Consider the following 12,840-nt stretch of genomic DNA (forward strand, 5'->3'; position numbering starts at 1 on the left):
TGGAGCTTTATAAAGATGAGAAATTCCTCCCTTTTTTTCCCCATAATTGACATATTGACAAAGAAATCCTCAAAATGTATAAGAACACCATAATCCAATTGACACTTTGCCTTGTTGGATGTGTTTTAACTTCAGTGATAGCATTCGGTCCGATGGCACAGCCAGCTATGATGTCTAAAGGTAGATCTGAAGGTGAAAAAATGAAAGGAATGGCTGATGAAAATGATATGTCTGAAGAACAGTTCTTTAAATGTTTCAGCGATATCAATTGCAATTTAGGTATGTAGATTCAGATATGCAGAAAAGTATAAAAGCGTCGTAGTGAATTTGATTATTACAAAATAAAATGCAAGCCATGAATATATTTCCTAAAGTGATTCCGTTATAAAAAATAAGAATTATTTAAAAAATGATTACATATTTAGTTATTATTTCAATTTAAAGCTATATTCAACGTTCTTTTTTAAAATAATATAGTATTATAAGCAATATTTTTGTATTTTTGAAAGGCATTCCGATTAAATTTTTAAAAAATCATACAGAAAAAAGATTTATGTTTTCAATAATTTTCAAACATTTGTGAAAACTTAAAATTTTTAGCATTAAATTTGATTTCAAAATAACATAAAGCATTGTTGTACTGTAAAATAATTTTTAAAAAATTCATTAAAGTGAGAGGAAAAGCTGTTAAGAAAATGAAATTAATACTACTGAAATTTTGTTTTAGTTTTAAAGTGGTGTAAAAATAGATTCTGTGCTGTAATATATTTCAAAGTTATTGAGGAAAACAATATGATTTTCATTAATTTTTAAATGGAAATCTAATTACAATTTTGACAAATTTTATTTTGGTGAGTAAGCTATAACCAGAAATTAACTGCCAAATTTGATGCTTGCATATTCAATGATCTTCCGTTTAGAGGTTTTGAATGATTTTTAAACGGATATTCTCCCAATTTTGAAATAATACTCCAGCCTATAAAATTATTATGTTACAAAATTTGAAAATTTAAACTTGTTGTAACGGCTGAGAGTATAAATGCGACATCTAAAGCAATGAAATGTGTTCCTATAAAATACATTTCATTAAATTCATAGATTAAAAAAAATTATATAAATTTCAGAAAAGCGTTATTTTTTTATATATTTTTTTAACTCTGTCAAAACCAAAAGGCTCCAATTGTCCGTTCAGTAAAAAATACGACTGGTGCCCAAAGGACCTAAATATCAAAGTGAAATTCTTCACCTTCCTTTTTCGGTAAGTATGATTGATTGAATACTCGAAGCATATGCTTCATATGCTTCCCTCAACCAGATGAGGTTGGAAACCAGATAGATTTTCTGAGAATTCTCAAAAGAATATAGTTATGCTTACTAGACATCAGCTAAATTGAGTTCTCTTTTGTATTTCAATATCTTAAATACACGAGCTGTCATTGTGTGAGTTTTTTTTAAAGGGATTTTGAGGGAGTTTTTTTTGAAAGAGAAACTCGAGACTTCTAGTAATTGGAGTTACCAAAACTTGAATGATTTTAGGAATGAGAGGATTAAAGTGATATAAAAATGAATTTACTTCAGTAATGAGCTGCTAAGTGACCGTGAAAAAGATTTGAAACAACCATAAATTTCCAATTGTAAAACTGTTTAAAATTTTGAAAAATCTATTACTTGGTGAGTAGCTATTGTCCAATAAGTTAATATGCGCCAAGTTTGGATCTTTGGGACCAACAGTCTGTCCTACAAATCTTTTTGAATGATTATTATATAAGGCCTGTTACATGACACAAGTGACAGATAATTATCTGAACGGTCTATTAGCATTATCATAACCACTAATCACAGCATTATCATAACCACAGAACCAATCTATTAGCAATATCATAATAATATTAACGCAACATTTATTCTAAATTTTGAGTACACTGTCTAAGAATAAGCTTCGACTTCATAATTCTAAGTTTTTACTGCAAGATACGCAAGAGATTTCAATTGTAGATTGTGCAAAATATTTTTCAATCAATCATGTAAACCTAATAAGTTTTATGTATGTTATTTTTTCAATTCTCATCTCTTATCCATTAAATTTTGTTGCTTATTGATCCAAAATGGATCTGTTTGTGCTTAAACAGTTTAGACTTCAGAACATGAAGTTTCCCGATAGCCCCGGAGTTTTCCCCAAATAGAAAGATAAGCCCCAATCCATAAATTTTAATTCTGTTAAATATGGCAAATTTTCGCTTGAAAAAAAAAATTGAATTTATCACCAGTACGCTTTTCTTGAAGTCTAACCCTTACGTATTTTCGACTTAAGGCTTCTTTATCGATATTCTTTTTTATCATTTAATTTAAAAAACAAATAATGTTAAATATGAAGACATTTATTTTAAAAAATGAATACTTAAACATAATTTATTACTTATAAAATTATCTTTGAAATATTCTTCACAAACAGAATTATTTAGATTTAAATACTTTAGATTTGATTTTACTTTTTAAATATTTTAGATTAGATTAGATTTAATTTTTTAAATATTTCAGATTAGATTAGATTTATTTTTTTAAATATTTTAGAATTAAATAGCATAATTATTTATCATCTTTTCTTCACAAGTATCTTTTTATGCAATTTGTTTCGTATACAGGTCCAGAAGCAAAAGCAGAGATGTTTGATTGCTACCATGTACCTAATGAAGAGGTGATTATGATTGAAACGATGTTTATTTAGCAAGGTTCTAAATCTGTTTCAATTTTTTGTTATAAATTTTACAAAATTTTTGTTACAAAAACTTTTTTAGATTTCTAAGTTAAAAATTTTATTACCTTTTTCATAAAGACATCTTTCATTTTAATTTCCTCTTGAAAATGTTTGCCCTCTTTGGAAAAAAATAGAAATAGGCACATGTCATCAGTTAAAGCCCACTCTCACAATTTCAAAACTAAGACAGTGTTATCATTTGACTTATTTTCTTATCAGGATTAAAAGTTGCAATTGCTTATCCAAAGTTGTGAGCAATGATTTACTGGGGTGCTATAAAATTAATACCAAAATTTTTCAGACATGAATATACGCATAGATTACTAAACTTATGTGATCATCAAAATTAATTTTAGCAGCTCTATGTTGAAAAAAAACGGTATTCCTTGGAATACTGATGTATCACGATTGTAGTGAAATATTTGTAATATAATGTTTTTCATCAATGTGTTACATTTCAGATATCGAAAATAAAATGGTGTTTTGTTTTTCTTTAATTCTTTCAGGAAATCGCTGAATATGCGCTGTGGTTCAAAGATTGCCCAGTCGGCGAATTCGAACAGTATGACATACCTACAATAAACACTGCTTTCTGTAAAATGAATGAGACAGACCAGGTACTTGAAACCTTATATTATTTAAGTGTTTGCTGTTTTCAGATCCACAAAATGGATGATTTGTGGAAATATGGATTCATTAGAGCTATAACGTTTGGAATCATCAAACACAAATCTAAACTAAATACTTAGAAAAAAAGATTTTCTATTGCCAATTCTACAAATAGTACGATAATCCAAATAACTCTATTTTTCTGCTCTGAAATCAAACAAATTTTATCCTTTTATTTAGTTATATGTAATTTACAAATTAATTTGAATCGTATTAACTTAAAAGGGCATATTCATATTTTGTATTGGCCCTCAAGATATCTTTTTATCCATTAAACACATTCAAAGTTTTACGAAAATGAAACCGAATGTAATTTGATACAAAGCAACGGGAGCTATGTGGGGAAAAACAAGATGTAGAGGTTTTCTTTACAAATATGCAGAAAATATGAAATTCTCATAACATTTTCCTCGCTTTTTATATTTCATTAATTGATTTAATAGCTTAAAGCGCCGGCGTCCTGGCGTAGGGGTAGCGCGTCTTTCTCGTGATCTGGGCGTCCTGGGTTCGAGTCACCGTTCGGGCATGGTTGTTCTTCACTGTTCTATCTGCGAGATGTGTGAATGTGCCCAACTGTAAAAAGGGATTGAGCAAGCGAATGTGATGCGTGAGTAGCTAAGACGTATTCTTGGTCCTAGTTGGCTCTACTAAGAATAAGAGACGCTCCCTTGGCTTAAAATCGCTGGCTTCGTCAGCGAGCTTGTCCATAGCAAGTGTCATTAGAAACAGCAACAGTTTTATGCTAACATTTCAGCTGTTCTTTCTTATACTTTGAAAGATGCCAGTCATAACTTATGACAAAATATGAATTTGAAAATATAAGCTTTTATTTTGATGCTCATTTATCGAAAGAAAATTAAGTTAATTACTAAACGAAATTTTATTGTTTTATGCTCTTTACATTCATCGCTTTATCCATTTAAAAGCATACTAAGTTGAAAATAGCCATTAATTATTGATACGTAAAACTAGATTTTAGATTTATTTCTGTAATTCCTTATGCATTGCGTAAACATAAGTCCCGGTCTAAAGAATAATAAGGATAAATGTGTTGGTGGTCAGACATTTCATATACATCTAAGTATTTTACGTATATATGTTGGAAGGAAAAATGCAACTCATATGCAATTTTTTAAATTTAAATTAATTAAAATGCAAGCTGAATTATAATGAATTTTTGCAATAACTACTGAAAACATTATCATACATAAATAAATTTTGCACTGTTTCAAAATTTTAATAAATTGTCTCTTTAATTATGCAAATTTAATAGTCTTGAAACTTTTACCTGAATTTTAGCAATTTTTTTAAATAGTTTTTTGCTAGCAACTTTTATACTAATTTTCAATAATATTTTGCATTGTTAACCTGAATTAAAGAGTTTAAATAGTTACGTCTAGTATTTAATCATGTGATTTTTCTTTCATTGTTGGAAACTAAAAAAAAGGATATTTTTCAATAGCTCTGCAGTTTACAAGAGAAATAAAAAGGTGAATTTACATATTTTAGAAAATGAATGAACTGAATATTTACGCTTTTAATTGCACTGAGGTGGAATTGTTCACATTATTTATCACATGAGATTATATACATCAAATCTTTCCCAAAGCAAGTAGCAATAATAATCAGTTCCTATATTTTCTGATTTATTTTTTATAAACATAATTCATTTCATTACTCGTTGAATCGAAGAATTTTTCGATCTATTGATTATATCCAAATATATGCTGAAAAGTATAATAAATTTTATTTAATATGAGAATGATTGACCTTTTACTCCTCATAATATTTGATATCTTCTTCGAAATAACAAAATTTGAACCTAATTTAATTTGAAGAATTCGTATTTTTATCCTAATTTGATATTTCCATTAAAAAAAATTAATGGATAAAAAATTTTAATAAGTAGATGACATTTTCTATCAAAACAAATTGAATACAGTTTTAAAAATTACATTTTTAAAAAGATATAAACTTGGTTTTATGACGATTGATTAGTTCCTGACTAACAAACAATATTCGATATTTTATTAATGAATCGTGCGCAAAAATATATGAATTCATAAAAACGTAGTAGTAAATACTCTTCGAAGTAAGAGATATATCTTAATTTTCCAACAACTCCTTGCAAAAAATTCACACAAGCACGTCTAGGTCACAGCAAGTCCTGCTCTTCATCATTTTGTTCCGTGTGTACCTTTTAATAATGTCGGTATCACAAATAAATAGAAAAATTTGCTTTGTTTTCCAATGAGTTAATAATTCACAATTTATTTGTGGATAAAAATTATAAAATTGTACTTATAATATTACATTTTCTAATGATTATTCATTTACTATTTCTAGAGAACATTAAATGAGTTTTTTGCAGAAGTGGCCGGATCCCATATAAAGGTAGATTTTATGGTTTTATTTCAAATACAAATTTTACATTTGTAAGGATATTATTCATTTTTTAAAGATATTTAAAGTATTTTCATCAAAAAAATTTCCGTTGGAGTTGAAGCTAATAATTATCTTTATATTAATACCCCAATTTAAATGAAATTATTGACCCGCAGCCTCATCCATCCCATTTAAAATACCTCACATCATTGAAGTGGAATCAACTCAACACCACAGCCTTAATGTATATTAAATATTTTATTCACCAGAAAAGCGCGAATCAATCGCACACCTCTAATCTCATTCTTATAATTGATTCGTCAAGATTGCTTATTGAATAAATGTGAAAAACAAAATTCTACCGAAAACATTGTATAGAGAATGATGGTTATTATTCAATGAAAACATAATAAATAAAATTCAAAAAACATTTTGTACATCAGAAAATAGAAAATAAGATGTCATTTCTGCTCTTTTTAAATCCATACATTTTACGATTTCCTCGATTTGTAGAACTAATTTCATAGCTTTTTTTAAGTAACACAATTGCTCCTATTTGCATTATTACATAAATATACATTACATGTTTTTAATGTTATTTAAATTATAAAAATGTTGTACAAAATATCTACCGTGAGTGTGTGTTTGTATGTGTGTGTACGTGCGTGCGTGTGTGCTTGTTGATCGATCGATCTCTACATATCTTTACGTTTGATTCAGAACTACCAAACTTGGCACATACATACTTTTGAATTAAGAATGCGATTAAAAGTTATTTTTTGAAATTTTAATTGGAATAAGAATTAATTAAAAATCAAATGATGTACTGTCGTTTTGCTGCGATGGCTTTCTAGAGTTTTGTTGGACAAAAATGAATTTTACACTATATTCAAATCTCAAAATTTGTCTTCTTTTTATGATACCAATTTAATAACCGAGCAAGTTTTTCCCCGAATTTTGCAATTTTTTGAAAACATTTTTTTTCCTAACTTCCAACAATAGATTACATTGCCGCCTCGAAATCCAAAACCTTTTTCAATTTTTCATCAAATGCTGAATTTTGGGAATATTTTTTTCCATTAATCAAAGTTAAAGAAGTTGGATTTTGTGTAATTTCAGCGTACAGTATCGTACAGCGTACAATGCGAATTACAGTATCTCGAAATTTAGAAGGTGGATAAATCAGATATTTCCATTTTTAATAGCGCTATAATATTATAAGATTGTCTCCATTAAAAAGGTTTAGGTACACAATAAATAAAACTTAAATAAGATAATTAAAATAAAAAGATTTTATTATCAGATAGTTTGTGGAAATCACTGATATGAAGTTATATCTAAAAGGATTTATATGTAATGTAATATAACCTGTATTCCCGGAGTACCAGCTGATCGTCTGAGGCGACTAATCCGAAATAAAAAATGAAGTATTGTCAGATTTAATTAATAAAATATGTCAATATGTTTGGAATAAGCAGAATTGTATAAAGAAACCATAAAAAATATTAGTATGGGCATTGTACTGGTTCATAAAAACATGCTTCATAGAGAAAAAAAAAGTTAATTTTCTATTTGTTTTACAGGAAATCTGTGGAGATCGTAACAAAAAAGAGAAATGCAAAAGAGTTAAAGAAGGAGCAGTAAGTTCAAAACATGTATTTCTCGTATTAGATATCCTTTTAAATGTATATCTGAAATACCAATAAGAGCATGCATAGGTAATTAATCATTTATCCCATCAATTTTTATAAGCATCTCTACTTGATTAAAATAAAGGGCAAAGGAAATTGCTTTCATTTTAATTTGGATTACATTCACTTTGGCAAAGGAATGTAAACTCATAGCAAATATATTGAACAAGAAAGGAATTGTTACACAATTATTAAATTTATCCATTATGAAAAAAATATATATTGGAATTAGATAAATATAATACTCACAAGAAAAAAACAATACCGTTGTATTACTTTTCTTCATAAAAATGCCATTTTCCTTTGTGATTACATTGTTAAGCCTGTAAATTCTTCACACGTGTTTTTTTTTATCTGAATGTTACTATTTTTATCTTACTCTAAGGATAATATAATAGAATAAGTGATTAAAGTTGTGAATTCATTTAAATTATAGCAAGAAGTATGATAATAAGTGTAATAATAAAGTATAATAATAATTATAAAGTATTATAATAATTATAAAGTATAATAATTTAAAATCCCTCCATGTAATTTTCTTGAAATTTAAGTTCCAAAAATGGAGTGATTTCTGAATTATAGTTCAATGTTTACCAAAGTGTAATTATTTAAACTAAAGTGCGATGGGAAAATTTCCAAAACGAAATAATAAAAAAAGGTAGGAAATCAAATAAATTCTTCGATTCTTATTCATTGAAATACTAAATTAGATTGAATAAAAAATAGCTAAAAGCTTAAATGAATTGTAATTTTAAAAAACGTCTTCTATTAAATACTGATAAGGTTTCGATATTGAAATTAAAAGAGGAAAATATTTAAGAAATTATTTGGTGAAGTTATTATTTATTATGTGAAGGAAAGGCGTCATATCTTTTATTTCCATGGTTGCACTGGATTTCAATGAAATATATTGTTTTTACCCCTGAATATACCAGCGTAAAAATTCGATTCCTTGACGTTTTCCCTTGTTGAATGTAAAATCTAGTTTAATAAAGCCTATCAGAAATCTAAACTAAGAAACTTCGAAATTTGAATTATCCTATAAAATGGATGAATATAAAGAATCCATTAAGCTTTCCTCAGTTCAGTATGAAATCTAGTTTAATATCGTGTGCGAGAAACCTAAAATAAGAAATTTCAAAATTTCAATTCGCATGACAAATTGATGAAAATAACCAATTCAATATGCTTTCCTCTTTTGAATGCAAAATTTAGTTTAATAACACATATCAGAAACCTAAATTAAGAATTTTCAAAATTTGAATTCGGCTGAAAAACTGACTAAAAGAAATAATTCAATAAATGATGAAATTATAAAAGGCATTTGTTATAATTACAAACAGAAACTACAAATATATTTGTTAATCTCTTAAGCAGAATTTCAATAATAATCAACTTTGACATTTATTGATATCATGCCACCTAGTTTCTTGTCACATAACAGAAAAATTATTTCCAAATGGAATTGAACTAAATTGTAGTAGCTGAGGAAACAGCCGTAAAACAACAACAAAAATCATCATTTTTTTTCCCACAAATGTTTTATAGAATTTATTAATCATAAACCACGTTTACAGAGTTTAATATTGTGTACTCAGTTGTTTAATAAATATTTTAATTATTATTATCAATGTTATTTCACTTTTCATGTAAGCTTAGAGTTTAACTTTTTCATTGTCTACGTCTGCTTCCAAATTTTTCACCATAATAAAAAATCGTGGCAGGTCTTATAAGACACATATATGATTTTAGCAGACAATGGAATGATAAATTAAAACTCATTTCAACCACATATGGAATATTATCATTAAATAAAAAGAAATTCTTAACAATTATGTGTAATCCATTTTAAATTAAACCGATTCAAAAACAACTTTTCTCAACTTAAATTCATTATTTTTTTAAAAGATTTAAATTAAAAGTAGGCACATATCAAAACTAGTTTATATTAATTACATGATGTCAAATGATAAATTTTTAGAGTTCAGTATTTGAAATGTTTTGTTTTTTAACTTCCAAAATTTCTACTAAGTGAATTACAGATTTTATCCCTGAAATTTCACTTAAAATATGCTGAACTAACTTAAAATTTTTCTCTCATTATCTTTATTTATTGCATATAATATACTATTTACTTCGGCATATAATTTGTTATGTGTTAGACAATTATAGTATATAAAAACTTTAGCTAAGTACAGAATAGAATCAAGTTATTCAGTTTTAATTGACCTTTACAAGTTTTAGGTCATAATTTGTTTTGTTCATTAATGGTTGAATCTTAATCATTTGTTAAGAAAAATACCATTTCTTAAGATTCAATATCTCATTCATAAATAAATTTTTTGTCAGGATATGATAATTAAATATTCACTGTTATTACAAAAATTCACGAAGCAAAGAAATGAGTTTTCATTTTAAATTCAATTGGAAATTAACTTTCTTTTGACTTATGAATACAAAATTTATGGTGAGTTTAAATTACGAAGAAAATTTAGATAAGATGTTTCTTATAGATAAAAAAAAAGAAAAAACACTAAAATCTCATTCCTAATTTCTCATGAGATAATTTCGTTTTACGACATGTAGTTCAAATAAGTTGCATGATTTTTTAACTTACAATATTGCATTAACTGGATTGATCCATTAAATGCGATAAAAATGATTATATAAAGATGTTACCTTTAACATTAATCTGATGATTTATTAATCCGAAAACATTAATAAACCATCGAATAATTATCCATCTTTATTTCTTTTCATTGATAAACGTTAAATGTGTAATAAGTGTTTCTTTCCAAGATCATAAAATAAGAACTTTATACAAAGTTTGAGTACAAAAGTAATACATAATTCATTGTAGAATGGTTATAAGAAGAACTAAAGAAATGAAATTTCATTAGTAAAGGTACTGATATTTTTTTCTTTTAAAATATTACTTCGTATATGATATATAATTCCATCATTACACTGCAGCCATTTCCATTTTTAAAACGCATTTGCAAGTTCATGAAACAACTATAATTGTTCAATATAACATCTTTCACAAACGTTCTTAATTTGAATTTGATGCTCTCCCTTTAAGTCTCTAGTCGTCCAAAACAGATAGACATTGATGACTCTAGATCAGTGCTATATGGAAATTATAGAGCAAATGCCTATTACTATCTTCAAATCTGTCAGATGCAAAAGTACAATCTGTCGTTATCACAGTACAGTTTGGTCTTCATAGTGCGCAATTCTTGCTTTTCGGTTCATGAACTTCTATCGCTCTGCATTTAGATTCACGGGTTGTCCAAGAACGAACGATATCGCTCCGGTCGCTCCATGTTCTAGCGAGATTACCCACCTGTTATTTTAAAAGAACATCGCTATCAATTTATTGTGAGCTTTGCAAATAAAAACTTCTATCAATGTGGCGATGACAAGGTGACAAGGTGAGTACGAATGAATATTCCAAATTTGCATGTCTATTAAAAGAAAATAAGTCAAAGTTCAGCCTTGCTGTTCATCAGAAATCAGAAATACCAGTTGAAAGTTTGAATTCAAAGCATTTATAAAAGTAAAACGTGAATCCCACCAGAAATGCAAATGATATCGAAACTCTATATCGAATATCGACTCATCTCACAATTTTATTCTGCGTGCTTGGTGTGAAGCTTTGAAAAGATGCAGAGATGCTTGTATGGCGTTATTTGATTTTTTTTTCTAGGGCTACATCAAACAGGTGTTTGTTTCCCCTCTACCAGCTGACGTTTACGAACTTAAGGCATGCATATCTGCATGCTTTCCAAGCGTCTCATCAGAGATGTTAAAAGAATATGGGTTGAGTTATTGTATCGCCTTGATATTTTTCGTATTTTTGGAAGTGAACATTTATAATTGTGTTTAATTGAACTTTTTAACTGTTACTTGTAATTTCTGATGACCAAAAGGTTGTTTTAAAGCCCTGCAAACTTGAAATATTTATTTATAATCGTCCTGTATAATGCCTATAATTAGGAATTGCCTGGTGCTATTCAATTACTACATGCTGTAAATAGATCACTTATGGTATTTGGCCAAGATAAACAGAGAAAAATGCTTATCATAAGTTAGATAATAAATAACCAACAATAAAATTTTATGCTTCTATTGTCCGTCATCTTCAAGTTATAGTGGATTTGTGTTAACTCGTTTTCAACATGTGTATCTAGGAAATGATATATTTTTTAAATATATGAAGGTTATTTTTACAAAACCTAATTTTTTTTTCATTTCTTTCCAGCAATGCATTTCCCAACTTATGGAGAGATACGTAGCTGAAGGAAAATGTGAAACGATTGATCAAAAGGTTCCTGAACCTCCAATATAACCACAATAAGATTCTTTCATTGGAATTGCTATAAATCAAAAGAATTGATCAAAAGTTCTACATAAAATTATTCATTAAATATTTTGTTTCTGTTTAATTCGGCTTTAAGTTCTTTAGAGACATAAAAAAATACTTATGTCAATTTTTTTCATGCTCTTTGATATTTGTGGAATGAAGAATTTAAGAATTATAATGCAAGCAAAAATGCTTACATTTAACACACTTTTTTTAACTGCAATTATGTTAAATGATTTTATATTTAGGGGAGGAGATTTGTAAGTTGTTAAAATTCAAATGCAGAGAAATATACTAAGTAATTTCTTTTACATTTTTATAAACAGATACCCAAATTGTCTTCATAACTTTCATATCAAGTTATTTCATTCTTTAATCAGATACATTAAAGAATTACTCACTCTTGGAAAGTTTTTCTTTCTTACTTTTTTTCAAAATTTTCAGCTGCATAGTAAAAAAATGACGTTAAACTTATTAAATTTAAAGTATATTAATTTCCATTTTAACAGAATCGTTAAAACTTTTTAAATTGCACTATTGAGTAAGAAACATATTTGAAAATATATCAAGTTTAATATGTATGAAATTAGCTTAAATTGTGTATACTCCAATTGCTATAATATAGTATTTTAATATTATAAACTTTAAACTATATTAATCCATTCCGGATTAAATTATGACATTTAAACCTAAATATTAATTTCGTCTTTCCACTGAAAAAATATTATTACTCGTTGCTTTATACTCTAAAGTTATTTACTATGATATTCTTCTGTTTATTTAATGCCATTTTAAATATCAATCAATTAAAGTTTTATCTAAGCTTGAAAATCATATTATAGTTGCTTTTCACAAATAAATTGATTCGTTATCTTACTTTCCTAGTAAATGCGGAATTAATTATCTTCAAATAACATAAACTTATGAGAGAATTGCTGTTAAAACTCAACCCTTAAAAATTATCAGACCTTAAG

General features: G+C 27.2%; 1 protein-coding gene across 1 annotated transcript; it reads left to right on the forward strand.

The window, feature by feature from the left end:
- On the forward strand, window positions 1-11,941 carry LOC129969515 (uncharacterized). Its single transcript, XM_056084121.1, has 6 exons — window positions 1-279; window positions 2,643-2,695; window positions 3,262-3,372; window positions 5,771-5,818; window positions 7,393-7,449; window positions 11,765-11,941. Exons 1-6 carry the CDS (start codon window positions 75-77, stop codon window positions 11,849-11,851), a joined length of 561 nt encoding a protein of 186 aa, XP_055940096.1. The 5' UTR covers window positions 1-74; the 3' UTR covers window positions 11,852-11,941.
- The last annotated feature ends 899 nt before the right edge of the window (window positions 11,942-12,840 follow it).

This window comes from Argiope bruennichi, chromosome 5, assembly GCF_947563725.1.
Source record: "Argiope bruennichi chromosome 5, qqArgBrue1.1, whole genome shotgun sequence".
Lineage (NCBI taxonomy): Eukaryota > Metazoa > Arthropoda > Arachnida > Araneae > Araneidae > Argiope > Argiope bruennichi.

What these genes read in the sequence shown, in the direction of transcription:
- LOC129969515 (XM_056084121.1), top strand. Translation starts at nt 75, where the DNA reads ATGTATAAGAACACCATAATCCAATTGACACTTTGCCTTGTTGGATGT. An exon ending in TGGCCGGATCCCATATAAAG is followed by an intron (nt 5,819 to 7,392) that starts GTAGATTTTATG and finishes TTTGTTTTACAG; the next exon opens with GAAATCTGTGGAGATCGTAA. An exon ending in AAAGAGTTAAAGAAGGAGCA is followed by an intron (nt 7,450 to 11,764) that starts GTAAGTTCAAAA and finishes ATTTCTTTCCAG; the next exon opens with CAATGCATTTCCCAACTTAT.